The sequence below is a fragment of the Elaeis guineensis genome, chromosome 4 (genome assembly GCF_000442705.2).
Source record: "Elaeis guineensis isolate ETL-2024a chromosome 4, EG11, whole genome shotgun sequence".
In the NCBI taxonomy this organism is placed as follows: Eukaryota; Viridiplantae; Streptophyta; class Magnoliopsida; order Arecales; family Arecaceae; genus Elaeis; species Elaeis guineensis.
In genome coordinates, this window is record NC_025996.2 from 64,178,448 (window position 1) to 64,197,707 (window position 19,260).

Consider the following 19,260-nt stretch of genomic DNA (forward strand, 5'->3'; position numbering starts at 1 on the left):
TCACTTTGGTGAAGTGGCTTCCTGCTCACACACTTACAAGAAGCCAAACAAGCCCTTACTACCCAGTAGTCCTTTTTAGGCTACCTCAGAAGTTATTAGGCCATTATGTAGTTGTTCCCATTACTTCCTATCTTTATTTGAACATTTTCATAGTCAAAATTCACCAATAATTGTTATCACCTTTTAGCTATTTATTATATTCTCCAATTTCCACAATTCACCACACATAGAAACAAGTGGCTAGAATTTTTTTATAATTCATATATGTGTGATGGCCATTAAATTTAGTCCTAATAATTTCAAGCATTGGTTGTCATTTTCATCTATTCAAAACTTGAAATGATACCAGAGGTGACACTAAATAGGAATGCTTGGTGAATAAGAATCCATAAAGCCCACATATAGTTGAGACAAGGCTGGGTGGTTATGGCTATAGTTTGTCATTTCCATTTATTTGACATGAAGCTGTAGTAGTTTATTAAGACAATTTTGACACTAACAAAAGATGATGCTGGCAAAAGAAAACTTTGATATCTAAAACCTAAATGCAATAGAAAGTCCTGAATGCACAAGCAGCATTTATTGATTGAAAAAAATTGCATCCCTAACATAATTGCAGCAGACTCATAACTCAATAGATCAAATCTGTGTGATTCAAAATTTTAAGGCCGTGTTTGTTTGCGTGATAAATTGGGATAACTAGGTGAATAACCTACTTTTGAACAGTTTGAAATCCTGCCAGCATCATTACATTATGCCCAAATAGAAAAAAGGTTAATGAAGGGACACTTTTGGGATTTCTCAAAAAACTTTTACTCACTTATTCCTCCAAATCAAATAGAAATATTCTGAGAAAATGGTAGAATAGACTTATTCCTCATCATTGCTCCATTTGCTACCTATTATATTTCTCACTTTAGCCTACGCTAGGATAGTCCTATTCTGCAACCAAATGGAACCTAAAAGAAGCAAGAAGAGGTCATGTTGGACAATTTTATGGTTGGCTTCCAAGGAAAAAGTAGCAAGAAGATGATTTAGGCTTATCCAAACAATGTTCATGTCCTTAAAGCCATGGGATGGAAAGAGTTTGAATTAACAGGTGGTTCAGCCCAACCATCATTATCAAAGAAAAGAGATGAGCACAGGCCTATCTACTGTTGCCATGCCACGAGATTAGCAAATAGAAGGGAAAGAAGCAAAAGAAGAAGACAGACAGAGAAAAATTAATAGAACAAAGGAGAGAAGAAAGAATGAGTAAAGAAGCAAGAATGGAAGGCAAGGTTTTAAATATTGGTAGGTGGGGAGGCATCCCATTGTGCCAAATGTTGAGACAAGGCGTCATCCCAAGTATTGGGACAGGACAAGTTGGGAAATGGATTGGGACAGGATAAAACTCCACCATCCTGAGTAGCCAGACATGGAGGGATCCTGTTCCACAGAAAAATCAAGACAGCCCCATCTCATGGCATTTAAATCCTTGATGGAGGGACAAGTGGGTCACAGAAACCTCGGTGTTTTTGGCCACACAATGGAAAATAAGTACACTGCCGGGGGTGCGTGGGGAGGGCATTTGGTTGGTTAACATGAAGATGCTGGCTATGTGACAACCTTTGGGTTTTTGATGGATTTGATATAGGCCCTTTTACCCCTCGTATGTTACAGCTATGCATTCATATTATGATTCTCATAGTAGAGTTAGATGGCCTCCACACATATGCATTAGATTTGCAGTGAACCACCACTTAAGTGCTCATGTGCTAGTCACATGACAAGTTGATGAAGTCAAGGGCTTGGATCACGCAACACAACCCATACATGATTATTCAAGCCCTTATCCAACTCTTGAAAAATCAATGGAGTGTATTGTGGCATCAGAATTATTTGACAGTCCAAAACTGACATGAACAAGTCTATACTTGTTAAATATTTTATTTTTCTTAACCGTTGAGTTACTTTGCCCTTAAGTTACTTGGCCATCAAGTTACTTGACCTCCAAATTTATTGCATGCTTTTTTTTTTTTTTTTTTGAGTTACTTGGTCTTCAACTTAGGGTATCATATACACACACACACACACACGTATACGTGTGTGTATATACTTGGTCTTCAACTTAGGGTATCATACACACACACACACACACGTATACGTGTGTGTATATATATATACACACACGTATACGTGTGTATATATATACACACACGTATACGTGTGTGTGTACGTGTATATATATATATATATATATATATACGTAGACGTATACATATATGTAGACGTATACATATATGTACATATATCTATATATGTACATATATCTATATATGTATAGGTATATATATATATATATGTATGTATATATGTACATATATGTATGTATGTATGTACACATACGTGTATGTACATATACGTGTATGTATATGTACATACACGTATATGTACATACATACATATATATATCTATATACATACATACATATATACATATACATACACATACATACATACATACATACATACATATATATATATATATATGTGTGTGTGTGTGTGTGTGTGTGTGTGTGTGTGTGTGTGTGTGTGTGTGTATGTATGTATATGTATATGTATGTGTGTGTATATATATATGTATATGTATATGTATATGTATATATATATGTATATATATATGTATATGTGTGTGTGTGTGTGTGTGTGTGTGCGTGTGTGTGGTGTGATAAGGGAAAGCTAAGGATAAACTTGAATCATAAGTTCTATTGCATGTGCTGTGAGGAAAGAAAGTGGTTTTTTTTTCCTCTCATCCCTCTCGCTCCTATCTCTCTTCCCTCCCTCCCCCTCTAGTATCTTCTTCCCTACTCTCTGTTCCCCCCCCTTGTATGTATTTCCACTTTCTTCCTTCTTAATTTGAATTCCCTCTCATTAATCTGCATAGACCATGACTGTTGCCTGAAATTTGATATTAGGTCAATATTGAACGCTCAACTTTAAACTTAAATACCCTAAGGACCTTTCCCTAACATATAACTCTGTTCTCTAAACCTTAGGGCAGACCTAGAAAGTTCCATATATCCATTAGTACACAAATTCTTTCTTTCTTTCAGCTCCATTCCCAGATATTGGACAGCACACATCCAAAGAAAGAGTAAGACCCTAAATTCCTAAACCATTAGGCCCACCAACATATAAGCATGACACCCCCAAGTTGTTGTATGTCATAATTTCAATGGGATGCAGACATCCTTCACATCCATTTGCAATATAAACCAAACTCCTGGGAGGTACTTTAATAGTTGAAACTCTATGTGACCAAGTCTCTGCATTTATCACATTCTAGTCACAGGTACTTGCTGTCCCCCAATCAATATTCTGTCATAAAAAATAAGACCGATACATCAAAACATGTAAAAATGCTAAATCTTAGTCTTTGCAAGACGTCTATATCAAATATGTCTTCTTCTATTAAAGATATTTTTTTATTTTTTAGTTCAGGTTATTCATTACTTTAGTTTTGATTTTTTTTTTATGTTTAGTATGTTTTTAACTACTATCTTCAGAATTTGATTTCGGTACTCTTTTTATCATTTGGATGTTTTACATTTTAACTATTCTATTTGTTGAGTACTTCCACATCCCTTTCCTAGCTTATACATGTAAACTACTCTTTTTCTTTCCAGAATATTTATTCTTGCTCTTGAAAAAATGTATCCTTGCTGACTTTTAAGTTTGTTCTTGTTCAATTAAATGTTTAACACTCTTTTATTTGTTGTTTAAACTCTACTTCTTTCTCCTATATTTATCATTTTCAACTCCGACCTTTTTCCTCTATCTTCAATTTGATCAATCTCTCTCTAACTTCTTGCTTGTTGCAAGGTTTGCTTGTACTTCTTTATGTTCTATGAATCAAAAAATAACCTCTGATTTTTTTTTGACAAGATAATATATATAATGCATTGAAATGATTTGATGCATAAATACACTTTTCCTTGAAAACTGATGTGCTAATAAATGTTTTTGACTAATGATGCTAGTTTACCCATCAAAATTATTGAAGCATTCATTGAACTGACCTGAGCCAAGCAGTTTGGCCCATACCGAACTAAACCAATGCCGAATTGTGATGGTTTGGTTTCTCCAGTTGGTTCAGTTTACAAACCTCCTCCCCCCCTGCTTTGGTCGTTCGGGTCTTAGATAGCATTCGTGGGCTCTTTTGCTCACTCGCTCGCCCCCCTCTTCAATGCAGCATACCATCAGCTACCTTTGAGGTAAGCCTCACCAACTCTCTCTCCCTCCCATCTCTTTCTCCATCGGATGCCCGCTCGCTCGCTCCCCCCCAGCCCCCGATGCCACCATGGCATTGGCCACTCCTGAGGCCAAGCCTCCCCCCCTCTCCTGTCAGATGCTCACTTGCTCTGTCCTCTTCTTTGAATTCACCATTTGGTTCACAGGAAGAATTTTTCTTTCCAGGAAGTTACTTCTCAGAAAGTAACTTCCTGGAAAGAAAAATTCTTCCTGTGAACCAAATGGTGAAAGAAGTAACTTCCTGAGAATAGGATTTTAACATGTTTGATTGACCATGGGAAAGTGACTTATTGCAGAGTAGCTTATGTTTGATTGAGCATCCATGTTCCTAGAAAAACTGTATAAAATACCTATTATACCCTTAGTAGATATAAGACCATATCTTTTTTTCTCCTAAACTTTATAGAAATATTAATATTATATTTATATTAATATAAATATAATATTAATATATTATAATATAATATTAGACTATAATAATTTATTGTGTTAATATAATACTAATATATATTAATATAATATTAATATTTTAATATAATAAATTTATTAATATAGATATAAATATAATATTATATTAATATAAATATTATATTAATATTAATAAAAATATTATATTAGTATAAATATTAAAATATTATAAATATTATAATATTAATATTATATTTATATAAATATTAGGATAACATTAATATAATATTATATCACTATTCAGTATTTTATCCTAACCATCTATATTCTATTGATATTTTATAAAATCTCAGCCATGGATCTAAAGGGATATTTTGGGAAAGAAAAAAGCAGTACCATTTTTTATTCCATGGGAAGTGCCAAAACCCATCTCCTTCATAGGTCTCCACTTCCCATGAAATGTAGGAAGTAAGAAGAGCTTTTTTCACTCTCTCCCCTCTTAAAACTCCAACCACACAAAAGATCCCCTCTCCACTTCCCAGAAAATATCTCTTCCCCCTCCACTTCCGGTCAACCAAATGAGTCCTTTGATGCAGCAACACCATACGTCGCACTTGAGTTAAGCCTCCCCCCTCCCTATCCCTTTCCCTCTCCCTCCCATGGTTCGATATGCCCTAGCTCGGTATGGTACATACCGGAACTGGTCGCCGGCCAGTACAAGCCCCAATACTGGTGCAGCAGACCTTGAATGAGACCATAATAAACAACAAAAAAGCACCAAGCATCATCCATAGAATATGAGAAATAAAGCATTGTGCTATCTTTAACGGTTATCAGAATGGCATTTACAAATTTTATTGGGGAGTAGTTGTGGTATTTGGAGGAAAAAACATAGTAAGTAGCAAAGCAGCAGCAGCAGCAGCAATATAATAATATTAGGATCAGTATTATTTGTAATAGTAGTAGTAGTAATAGTAGAACAAGACCAAGAGGACACCAACCTTCATAGTTACCTTCTCTTTGCTAAAGATGACCTTGGCAAGATCAGACATAACAAGGGTAGCACTCAGCTGTGATGAACGTGGAGCAACGTTTTTCCCTGAAGCCTGTCCTTTCTTATTATTAACAAATTCCCTCTCATCGTGCTCTGGAACAAAGGAAAATGATATGTGATTCTTTTTCTCTAGCCTTGCTGGCATGCGGACAAGATTTTCTGGAGGCACATCAGCATGCAGATTTTGCATGAGACCCTCAATTACAATTTTTACTGGCATGGTGCTTTTCTCTTCAGAAAAATCATTAGGTACATCTCCAGCATTCATTTCTGTCTCTTCCATGTCACTGTCAGATTTAATGTCTTCTGGCTCTAATCTGTCTAACTCTTCATCATTTTCATCATCCTCTTCCTCTATTATCTCTTCAATAACTTTAGCAATCAAATCTCTGTCTACCCTCCCTGGAGCGACCACCTTCAAGACCCTGACCTTGACACCAGGAATAATATCTCGCAAAATGTTCTGTATACTGCTTAGCTCATCAGTCACATCCGAATCATCATCTCTCTTCTCAAGTGATTCTATGTCCTCATTATATATACCATTTTGTCCGTCAGCTGAAGTGTCTGATGGGTTTAAACTGCTAATTTCATTTTTTATCTCATACTTATGTAAGCCTCCAGAATAGTCACCATTCTCTTTCAAATACACTGCCTGAAAAGCACCTATTCTCAGTAAGCCCAAGGATCAAGAAAAGGCAATCAAATACAAAAAGGTTCTTAATACAAAACAAGTATGCAATACTTGAATGAACAACCTCTAATTCAGAACCATAACAAGACTGGAAGATCAATTGCAATTTCACTTGGATTTAAAGGTATTAACTGAGGTTAAGCATCAGCTCTATTCTGTTGGACAGAGGCATATAGCGATGCATGTGCATGAATGAGTGAGCAAGAAGAGAGAGAGAGAGAGAGAGAGAGAGAGAGAGAGAGAGAAAGAATTTTGCCATTCTTCAAGACTATAGAAAGGTGAAAAGAATTCTGTATGATACCTGCTTATTGTAACAATTATCTTCGATCATTCAAAAATCAAATCAATTATCATAGATATAAGTTTGGTGGAGAATAATTCTAAACTAAATTTCAAAACCAAGAAAAGAATAGGTAAACGTTCTCACAAATCACAATATACCTGCTGCTTGTACTCTCCATTGATCACAGTGAAAAAAATTTCAAACAGAGGAAAACCTGGCCTAGCTGTAGCAAGTTGCCTGCAAAAATAGTGATAAAGTTCTTACAATTCAATCAAAGAATTCAGGTTTTAGGAATATATGTGGACAAAGCAGGTTTCATCGGGATTTAAGGTTTCGTATATAATACCATGTATATAGTTTCAACTTTCCAACAATAATAATTCACATTTTAAACTTTGTGGAAAAAAAATAGAAATTTCAAGAATTGATAAGTGTAAAGGTGCAACTGCATGAAAATCTGTAGAAACTAGATCAGCCTCAAGTGGCAGAAAAGGAACTCAACTTGGAAGCATAGATACTTCAAACTGCATGTCATGCAGATACATATCAAACATCAATACCTGTCAGATACTTTCAAATAGATGTTGGATACTAAGAAAAAATTTTGGTTATTTCTCGGATATGCCCGATATACTTTGCTAACACCTCTAACAATAAGGGGGAGGGCATTTTTTCTCTTCCTTCATTCCTTTCTCTGTTTTCTTTTTTCCCCTTTTTTTTCCATGAACAGCACCATTTTAATGATGAATCATTAATTTTAGAGTTCGTGACATTGATATCATTGTGTACAGTATGAAACAGGTTATTTGTAATCTACCATGCTTTATAGTATATAAATATAATACTTCTATTTTCTAAAAAAAGTTCATCTTTTCACTACAGATTCAAAAGTGGGGCCCCAATGAATGAAGTTGTTTATGGAATATAAAATCTGGTGAGGCAGGGGTCAAGCACTGTCTACCTAAGGCTTGGCTTATGGATGCTGAACAATCCCTAGATTGCAGAAAAGAGCCAAAGTTTGGGCGGGACTAGAGTGGATTTGACCAAGTGACTCAAAAACAAACATTAATGTACATACATCCCTTAGATTCGACCAGGCCAACCCTGAATAGACCAAAGTTTAACTCAGATCAGCCTGTTCGCAGATCTCCACATGAGGTGTTCCAATCTCATAATCAGTTAATGTAGCCAAAGCATGATCGTAAGAAAAATCAACGTGAAATGGCATTTGGAAAATAACGCACTTGGAGAGGGAAAGACAGGCAGAATTACAAAGTTAATCTTACTGAGAATCAGATGGTTCTAGCAAGGCCTGGTTAGGCAAACATGGTTCGGACAAGAGCATGGAGTTGCTTATGTCAAAAATCCTAGCTGCCAAGGAAGAGATGACCAAAATGTGGACCCTAGTGATATGCAAGGATTAAAATACTAGGCAAGCGGGAATACTGGCCTTACTGGCCTGTGCCAGCCATTGCCTACCATATCTGCCAAGTATAAATCGTAGAAATCTGTGGCATGACGTAGAAATACAGAAAGGAACAATGTCTACTTGACATGTGCAGTGGTTCGCCTCCCAACAATTACTTTGCTTATAAAATTTAAGGTTAAGTTCATTTAGTATTTATTCCAATATAATTGCTAGGTCTATCCAATCTTCCCTAAAGTTGAAAGAGGATACATAGAGTTCTTAAGATCCATGAAGCATGGAAGCATATATGGGATACGAATATGACACAACATGGATTCTGCTGATACAGCAAATCTCGAAAAAGCAACATATGAAACAGCTAGGATACATCGAGCAGAGTGTGTGTGTGTGTGTGTGTGTGTGTGTGTGTGTGTTTAGCTGGACTTGCCTAGACTTGAGTGGATCTCCTCAGATCTGCATTGGATGATAGAGGTCCACATCGATGATCAAAGCCATTGGATGTGATCTACTGCCTCTTGATTGCTTGCATACTAAGAATTATATGATTTGGAGATACTTAGCCTATGGATGCAGGTTGTACATTTCATGCAAAAGAATGATTGATCTTCTTTCGCAGCGTGAACCATTGGATCAAGCTTTGCATAGCTTTCAATGTGCGACGCCTGCGTTGCAATCTGTGCTAATAGATGGAAGAAAGAGGTTGGAGATTTGATAGTTGTGCAAAGCACGATACTATGATTGGTGTCGTGAAAGAAGATCAATCATTCTTTTGCGCGAAGGATACAACCCAAACCCCTAGCCTATGCATCAAGTGGTCAAAAAAATGGATAGTCAATATAACATTGAATTATATATTTTCTTTTGATCACTTGATGTATAGGCTAGAGATCTCCAAATCACATAATTTTTTTTGTATATAAGCAATTTAGAGGTAAAATATCACATCCAAAAGCTCGAATCATCGATGTGGGACACCCATCATCCAATGTGGACCTGATCGGATTTAAGTAGAGATCCAAGTACTACCTACATATGTATCTCACTTGATTGGAGATAGTGAATGCACACACGCATGTACATACAATATAGGTATGTGCGTACATAGGTACGTATGTACGTATGTATGGATGTATGTCCGTATGTATGTATACGTGAGTATATATGGATTTATAAAACATATATATATATATATGCAGATATAAATAAAAATATACATGTATGAATATAAAAAAACATCCATAAAGCATAGTAGGCTATCAAAATAGCATAGTCCATGGTTTATAGAAATTAGAAAGCATTAACTTTTACAAGCTTATCATTTAGTCATTATTCCGTAGACCATAATACATACTTCATATTTTAAAATTAATATCACAGACTCAAAATGGACCCTCCCCTCATTTTTAAAGGTATTTGGGAAGTATCAAAAATGTATCTTGCAGGTATCCAAAGTGTTTTTCAAATTTTGAAAATGCGATACCAAACATGTATCTAAGAAGTATCCTACAAATATCAATATCTAATATGGTATGATATGAATATGGCATGTGATTTGAAGTGTTTGTGCTTCCTAACTTAATACTAAGAATATAATAATATTTATTGTGCCACATCAATTTGTTAAAAATTGCATAATTGCTTTAACTCAGTTGTATCTAATGATCTACAAGCTGTGCCACTAATAGGGCCCATACTTGTTGCCTGACAACATGGTTCAGTACACCCCATGCCATTCCATGCCAGCCCGTAGCTACACAGCAAAGAGGGCAGAGGAGAGGGAGAACAAGGGAGAGGAAAAGAGAGAGAGGGGGTGAGGGAGAGGAAGGGAGAGAGAAAGGAAGAAGGCCTGCAGAGGCTGGCAGAGTGCAGCCCAACCAGCAGAGAAGGTAGGGGAGGAGAATGGGAGAGAGGAAAAGAGAGATGGAGGGTGAGAAATGAGAGACGAAGGGTGGCAGGCGACTATCGAAGGCCAGTGGAGGGCTGGAGAGGGGTGTGGAGGGATGGAAGAGGGGCTTCGCCCTCCAATTCCCCTATTTCATTCAAGACAAGGGTTCTGAGGGGGGTTTTTTTATTTCGAAAAGTTTAAGTGGAATCGGCGGGGGGATTGCCGACTTTCACTTAAATTTTTAGAAATTAAAAAAGGGCCCCCCATCCAGGACCCCTATTTCAAACAAAACAAGAGAATTGGAAGGCAAAGCCCCTCCTTCGCCCCTCTGCACCCCTCCCTGGCCATCCGCCACCTTCCCTCTCTCTTCCTCCCTCTCCCTCTCCCTCTCCCTCCCTTCCTCCCGCTCTCTCTCCTTTCCGCTTTTTCCTTCTCCCTCTTCCCATCCTTTGTTGGTTTCTCGACATGAAGACCGGAAATCACCCTAATTTGCCATTGCTATAACTCAGTACACCCTGAATCGGGTGGTTCAAGATGGTTCCACTGATGCTAGCCTACAGCCTTGTTACCTTTGTGAAGTCATCATATCCACTTGTATGTAGCATCAAACATAAGGAATACATATGCTTACACATTATATGACATCACATATGTAGATGTGGAACACATTTGGAGGGAAAATGATGGCAATATGATGCTAAAAGCATTCAAAGATGACCTAGCTTCATTAAATTCAATTATTTTAACATAGAATCTTATAGATAGGGATAGATAGCTAATGCCTGTTCCTGAATGATGCTCCCGTCAAACTCTTTGTATCACATTAAACTATAAGCAATATGGAACAAATTTCTCTCAATATTGAACCACTATCCTTCCTCTAGTCCTGGCTTCCTACAACTAGGGGTCCTAACTAGACTAATACTAGAACTCAATAAATGAACTTGTAATGAAGCACATGATCTTCACAATCTTCCTCTATATGGAATTCCTTGCACAATCTAACAAAATTCAACAAATATAAGTATTAAAGTAAAGATTCCAACCACATCATTTTTCTGTAATTTCCATATCCCTCCATTGAACAATTAATTCTTCAATTAAAGACCACTAATTTGACAATTTCCAAAATGTATGAGATCAAAGAAAACAAGTAAAAAATCTTATATACTGCAACAAAAGATACTTTTGACACAAGCAAAGGACACATTGATAATGAGGAAGATCTGTTTTGATAGCCAAGGAAACCTGAATTTTAAAGCTTCAATTGCCCAATCTTGTCTTATGTTTACATTTATTGAGCTATTATTTCAGTTTTTAGTGGCTATTTTTAGCTTTAGAGGGTTGCTTTACTATGCAGTTGAGATTAAGTCATTCAACCTTAATTTGAGGGCTTTACACCATTTCATGACATGGCAACTTAAAAGTGTCACATCAGCAAGGACTTAATTTGTGTGGCTCATTGTCCAGTCACCAAACAAGAAGGAACAGAGGGATGGATGGACAGACAGACACCCCATTCCTCACAGCATCTACACATTTCCACCATCTTAATGTAGGAACAATTGAGGACAGTCAACAATGCATTGAAGGTCCTATGGATGAGTTTAATCCAGATTTAAGACCAGTTCGTAGCTGTCCAGTTTTTAGAAACAAGGCAGAAAAGGAAATTTTTGGCTGTCACAATCAAATAAAAATTCAAATCAACCTACCCTAGGGTTTTCATCATCAGAAGGATAAGAGGAACTATACTCTGAAGGGTTTTTGAGCTGGACAAGAGGATCTTTAGTTGACCTATAAACGAAATTCAGCAAACAATGAACAAAAATATTTTTTCACAGAAAACATGATATGGATAAAGTAAAACATAAAAATCAAAGAAAGAATTGATATTAGATGAACAGGAGGAATAGACAACATAATGGAGGACAAAATAGAGAAAAAGAAGGATAGAGGGGGCCAAACCTAGCCAATAAAATTATTATCACTATTGAGATCAACAATATGAACTGCACCCTCTTATGGTGTGTTAGCTACTTCATGTTTAAGTTCTCCAACTAATTCACATGTCTCAAGAGTTCCTTGGTCAATCAACCTACAAATGCAAATTCTAGATCATACAATGGTCACACACTGCATCTATTTGGAAAAAGTATAGCCATAACCATAACTGATGAGCATCATGCCAATTATTCCGGATCAGCCATACAGATCTTGATTCACCAAGCATCAAGGATTTAAATACCAGTACCGAATCTCGTACCTTTTTTCCATTGAAAAGATATGGTACCCATATAGTACCAGTACAGAAACTAACAGATTCAAAAATAATAAAAATAATTAGTATGAACCAGTATGGTACCGCCATTACACACCAGTACAGACCAGTACGGCCGGTATACATAGCTGCACATGGTTTTGGCATCACATCACTCGTACAAATGCCGATGGCACCAAAATAGTAGAAAATATGGGTTGTACCATCCCATTCAGGTGATTTTTGAAACCATGCCAATCATTCTTATTCAGTGCCAATTCTAATGTTATTCCAAGCTTTTCCACATCTTTTCTCTGACTTCCATTCATATCAACTTTGGTCTTCCCTACTTTTTTCTGCATCTAGAACACAAACTAAAATACCCACCCTTACTAGGGTTCATTCAAAATCACACATGTCAATGGCTCCATGCCATATTAATCAATTCTCCATCATTAATCCCATAAACCTCTGCAACTCCTACAACTTTACCTTTATACTCATCTTGCTCTATCTCTCCTAGTCTTCTTCCACATCCATCTTAACATTTTTATTTATGCTAACCCTCAACATTTTTTCTTAGACCCTCTTTATTAACCAACATTCTGATCCATAGAACAATAAAGGCCATACTATTCTTCAAGAATACAATGGTTATTCACTACAACTCGGGTTTGAACCGGAGACCTCTCATTTGGAGAGACAGGTACCAAGTATCTGAGCTAACAATTATTTTCCTTTAAGTCATCACATGCATTGATCATATGATACCCCAGAAGCATTGTTCCACTTCATCCAACCAGCTCTAATTCAATTAAACGTGTTTCTTAACTCTCTACTAATTTGTATAATGGATCTCAAACATCTAACTAATCACTTCAGGCAGTGTATCTTTGCATTTCTGCAGCTTACAGATCTTAGAATTCTCTTTACTACATATGTAATACCTCATCCCAAAATGAACTAGGCTAGGTCCATTTGACCGGCCCAGCAACCAAGGAAAAAGGGCCCAAAAGGATTTGCACAGATTTAAGCATTAACCCAAAAAAAAAAAGAAAGAGAATATGATGGGAAGAAGACTCCCATCCTCCCGACTCCTCCAGTGGAAGTCCAAGGCCGAGGACTCCCTGCACCTCCTCGCTATTTCAAGACAATCATACCCCCTTCAAGCTTCCATCATCAGCCATCAGTTCATCTCAGGAAAAAAAATTCTTCCTTTCTTCTTCTTCCTCTGGAAGTCCTTTAACATGTGCTGCCAGAAATCATGGTCACCAACTGCCGGGATAAAGGTAAGGACCTATTGATTCTCTATGATCCTTATTCCCATCTTTCTAAGTCTTGGAATCATGGATTCCAGTCGGATAATCGCCGGGGTTGGTCGGGATATTGATGCTCTGTTTTGGTGTTTTATTCCCTTGTTTTCATCCCAATTTTCTTGGTTGGTTCCTTTATTTTCCCCAATCAGCCATTGGCGGTGGAAGCTATTTACTATGCCCGTTGACACCGTGGATAATAGCCTTCATTCACTGCCATAATCCAGCCTCAAATTTTTTTTCTTTTTCCTTTGCATATCAGCCCGATCCCCTGTTTTTTCTCTAAGTTTTCTTCCATTGGACAGCCATCGGTGCCGGTCATGCTTCACTCAACTGTGGTCGGGTTATTGGCTGTGCTGCCACACCTTGCCAACCACAGCCTCTATGGACCCATGAGGGTCCTCTTTTCTATGTTCTAAAGAGGGGTAGAGCAAGCTCCCCTATTTTGCCAAGGGAAACCAAAGAAGAAGAAGAAAAAAAACTCTCTTTAGCCTCTTGCCCTCTCTACTCTCTCTCTATGATGTTGGGTGGACCCCTGAGGATATCTACCTTTGTGAATTTGATCGATTTTAGTAAGCAATTTTAAACCATCCTAGTAGCCAGGTCGTGTATTGATCCCTACCAGCCATCATCGAACACCATTAGATTTTGTCGTTTTTAATTTCTATTGAACCACCTATATTGTACCCAGACCTTTGATTAGATGTAGTTACTTTGATTGGATCAACTTGTGCCACCAGGCATTACCGTCTAATCAAACTTGTTTCATCCTCTTAGTTTCTCTCTCTTCTTCTCCATCATTGTCTCTCTATTTGATCTGTGAATCCATTAAAGGGTCTCAAGCCTTTGAATTTGAGTTGACCTCAGCAGCAGGACTTTGAACCACCCCATTAGTTGGATTGCATGTCTACATCATCTAAGCATTTGTCGAGCATCACAAGATCTCATCTTTATTGATCTCGATCAAACAGTTATTCTGATTACATAAAGTTATTTGATTGAACTGACCTCTAATCGCCGGATAGTGTACTGACCTCTAACTTGGCTTTTATTGAGTACTACTAGATTTGATCACCCTTAATCCCAATTTAATTATCTGTATCATAATCTAATCATGATCAGATAAAACCACCTTGATTGGACCAATTGTGACATTGGATGCTACTGCTTTTCTAGCCTTATGAAGGTGTCTAAACTTAAGATTTTTGTTCTAAAATATTCATGGTTAAATTTTGATAAAAGATTACATTTGGAATAATAGGTTCTAATCGGCCCTTCATGATTGATGAATCTGTCAGTTCATCGTCTCTACAAGTAATAAACCATCTTTTTGAGATATCTCATTTAAATAATTTTATTTTAAAAGCAAATAATTAGTCTTTGATTTATATGTGATTTATAAAACTATATTTGAATGGAGAGTATGAGATTTTCGAAAAATTATAGTTTATCAATTTATTATGGAATATGCATATGTTGATTGGAATTATTGTATATATGTTACCTTGCAAAAGTATTTTGGCATGCATCGGATTTGACCGCTCAGCCTAACATGTTCTTCTAGACCCTATCAATGAGGATAATGCACTAGTCTTCTGGACCCTACCAATGAGGGTTATACATTGATTTTTCAAACCTTGCCTACAGGGGTTGTGCATTGATTCTCTGGACCCTGCAAATGGAGGTCATGTGTTGGTATTCTGATTATGCTTGAGTTCATTGTTTCTATTCTGACCCCATCACAAGATATAAATATGGTCATAGTCAAAGATTGTTGAGTTATATATAATTTATTTCAAATCGGATTTATGATTATGTATATGAATATTTGAAAGAATTTAATTTGCATAAATTAGCAAAGAATATGTTCCTATATTTATTCATGGCATTTGTTTTTGAATATCATATCTTATAATAACATTTGAAATATCTAGTTAAGATATTCATTACTTGCTGGACTAGCACGCTCATTATCTCTCCTTTTCTTTCAGATTCAAATACTTAATTGCAGATGTGGTTATTGCTTGAGTGATATTAGAAGCGAGATTTGACAGTATCAAAATAGTTAAATTGAGATCTATCATTATTAATTTTGAATTCTAATTGAGATTTATTTGATGTAAGACTTTTAAATTTGGTTATCAATTAGATTAGTTAATTAATTAAATTTTGATTTGAGTTATTTAATTTAATTCCGCTATGATGCATTGTTGGTGTTTGGAATGTCTTGCATGCTTGTGGTAAGAGTTCTCCATGAGTATGCGGCAGTTGCCACAACCTTTGGCTTGTGATCTCGGTTCGGAGGTGTAACAATATATCTTGATGTTATAGTTTTTTTTATTAATATTGCTAAATCTACTAAACACAATATAAACCAGTTTGGATGCATGTTTTAGCATGATACTACAAGTAAACATCTTTACATATTCTACCTTGTTTATGCAATACACCTCTAGTACCAAAATGATGTATGTATGTATGTATGTATGTATGTATGCATGCATCTATGTATACGTGTGTGTGTGTGTGTGTGTGTGTGTGTTTGGAGGGCTGGTGTATGTATACGTATACATTTGTATCAATGTATGGGTGTGTGTGTGTGCGCGCGCGCGCAGAAGGTCTACAAGCACAAATAACTTCTCGTCCAATTTTCAAAAGATAATGTTAAGGGTCGTTGGCTGATGGATTATGATCAAAACCTGCACTAATTATTAAAAGATTACAATGCATGCTAGAAATCCCAATAGAAAGATTTTTAAAGGCAATCAAAAAAAGTTGATGCAAACAAAAACTCAAAAGGCATGGAAGTTTATGTGCACAAATTTGATCCAAGGTGCAGATATTTTAATTAGAATAAAATAGAGAAGAAGAGTGGAATGGGGGAGGGGTGAGAACGAGAGCGAGAATGAGAGAGAGAGAGAGGGGAGGAGGGGGAAAGAGAGAGAGCCAAAACTGGCTAAGGCTTTCTCTTCACACAAAATAACATCAATAAAACTAAAAAAATTGTTACTTAACCTTCTGTTCATTCTCAAAAAAGGATCATCAACTCACCTATTATTACATAGGACTCCTTAATATAGTTTAACACCAAAATGTTTCCTTAAAAAATTGTGAAGTGAATCTCCTAAATAAATTGACAACTTATTTTGATGCCAATTAAGATGATGTAGGACTAATTATGGAAGGGATGGTACAAGAGGATTCTTTTGGTCCAAATCAATGCCATATGGCGATGATTGGATGTCCTTTGGAAGTTGAGATGTCAACAAAACTCCAATACTGAGTTCTTTTGGTGTTTAGTCAATTGACAATGCATTAAGAAGTGTTTTTATTTAAAAGGGAACCTATTGTTTGGCATTGTTCACACTACAGTACATGAACAGTGACCAACAATCAAAGCTTTTCTTTTAGAAGTTTCGGTTGCATCTTATAAGCATCCAATTGCTATGTCTTAGATAAAGATTTGATCATAATGTCTATGGATCTTAATTTGTACCAAATATGTTGTCTATTTGTTTAGGTTTGTTACTACACAACCTAGGAATCTTCTTTGTATCAAATTATAAGAACCCTGCAATCATAATCCTATAAGTTGAGAATCCTTTTTTGAGTTAAAACAATGCTTCCTAATTGTTTTATCTCAATGTATAAAGATCTATATAAGGTGATGAGTTTCAAAGTTCCATTGGAGTTATGAGATATGAAGAAGACATCTTGGCCAAATTTGCCACTCAACAGCAAGCCCCCCCCCAACCCAAAACCCACAACCCCACCCAAAAAAAAAAAAAAGCATCTATTCTCATTACACTATTATCTTTGTTTTGTTGCGTCAAATTTTCTACATTTTCCACTGAATTCTAGAAAAACTTATACATCTTCTGATTTTCACGTGCATCATAAACTACTCTTGTTGCCACTCAACTTTCTAGACTGGTTCAGTATCAGGACATACAGTACTGACTCTCAAGAAATAAACCATCTATACAATTAATATTTTTTTCTAATATTAAGTGAATAGAAGCCTTTCTAGAGCAATAATTCAGCCTGATTTCAAGCTTAGGCATGGGTGCTCCCGAACGCCACCAAAAATTTATCCAAATCATGCAACATACTAGCATGTGTACACTAATAATGCACACATGCTCCAAATGCCCCCTAAACATTAATTTAATAATTTAGTCCAAAAATAATAATAATTTTATAAAACTATATGTTGAAAAATAAAAAATAGTGCATTGAGATACACTATAATACTGCAATTTATAAAAATATAAGTTAAAAAATAATATTATTCCATATCTGTTAAGCAGGAAAACCCAACAAAAGCAACAAAAAAGGTTGATTAATATATATAGTAGTCCATCCACAACAAAGGATTCTGTAAACCACTTGCATTATCATGATGATTTTTGGGAGTAAATTTCAATGGTCTACCTGGAACTATAACTTCTTGCCACATATCTTCCATGTTCTGCACTTATACGGATAATTCGACCATACGGATCAGCACCATCTTCCGAAAAACCAGCCCACCATCCCAACTGCAAGTGTTTCGAAGAAAGCAAACATCAGTTTCCCTCACAGACAGAATTAAAAATAAAGAGAAAACACATGTCAGACATTCAATGGTTGCATCCCTGGGAGATCAATAAAACATTGGAGCAAGATCAGAATGTATGCAAAACTACTAAAGCAAAGGAACATAATGCAGCTTTTATGGGTACATTCAGCATCCTATTGTAAATTACTCTAGTAACACGCTGACACTTATAATGACAGAAGACTAGATTCTGAGACATACTTGCCATAAGCATCAAAATTTGAAACACTGGCCTACTAGATTTTTCAAAAGACTTGGATCTCCTAAAGATATCAGGAATTGAGAATTCGTATTTATATCAGTAAAAACACAAAAATGTCCTCTAAAAATATGTCTGAGAATGATTCAAACAAATGGAGAGAAGGAAATTTCGGTTGTTTATGAGTATCTCTCTGAAAAGTGCTGAAGTAGTTTCTCATAAGGAGGGTCTAGTTCAAAAGTGCTAACTTACAAACTTGGCTATTTATCTCAACACAGACTCATTCCTACTGCAAAGTCAAAAATATTAATATTCAAAATGAATCATTTTTATTTTTCAAAGAGCCTGTCATGAAAAACTTGTTGAAAAAAAAGTGAAAAGAGGAAGCTGCCATCAAAAGTTACAGAACATGAAATTTTGAGGAAGATTAATTCAAAACTGATGAATCAATGCATATGAGAAGCAGGATTCTGCTGGAAATCACCCACATTTCACCTTTGAGAACCAACAATCATTTATAGAATCACTCTTATGGGTACATGTGTAAAGACCAAGAGTGCAAAATGATTTAAAGTAATTGCTGCTAGTCATCACCGTATGATAAGATTGGAACTCCCACTAATGGAGGGTCAGCAATCCAAAATGGATCCATTGCTTATCTTTGGGAAGAGGGGGGGGTGGGAGGGAGGAGCTTAAGCCTGAAATGCCTAAATGCCACAATAATTCAAGGATAGCTAAAAACACCACAAAAGAAACAGAAAAGATAGCAAGTGTATGCCCACAATCAGCAGGGTGTCCACTGATCCCCCAGCACAAAAAAGAATAAACAATACTAAGAAAAAGAA

The 19,260-nt window shown here is 36.2% G+C and overlaps 1 protein-coding gene across 3 annotated transcripts in view; it reads right to left on the bottom strand.

The window, feature by feature from the left end:
* The window catches only part of LOC105061519 (protein EXECUTER 1, chloroplastic), a 59,881-nt gene that overhangs the window by 21,268 nt on the left and 19,353 nt on the right, over positions 1-19,260 (bottom strand). For 2 of the 3 annotated variants that reach the window (XM_010945593.4, XM_073256613.1), the window contains exons 4-6: positions 18,051-18,157; positions 6,891-6,969; positions 5,703-6,410 (exon numbers count right to left, since the gene is read on the bottom strand). In XM_010945593.4, the coding sequence (XP_010943895.1) occupies positions 5,703-6,410; positions 6,891-6,969; positions 18,051-18,157 (894 nt within the window). The remainder of the gene's footprint in view (positions 1-5,702; positions 6,411-6,890; positions 6,970-18,050; positions 18,158-19,260) is intronic. The other variant, XM_010945594.4, reaches the window with a different exon arrangement.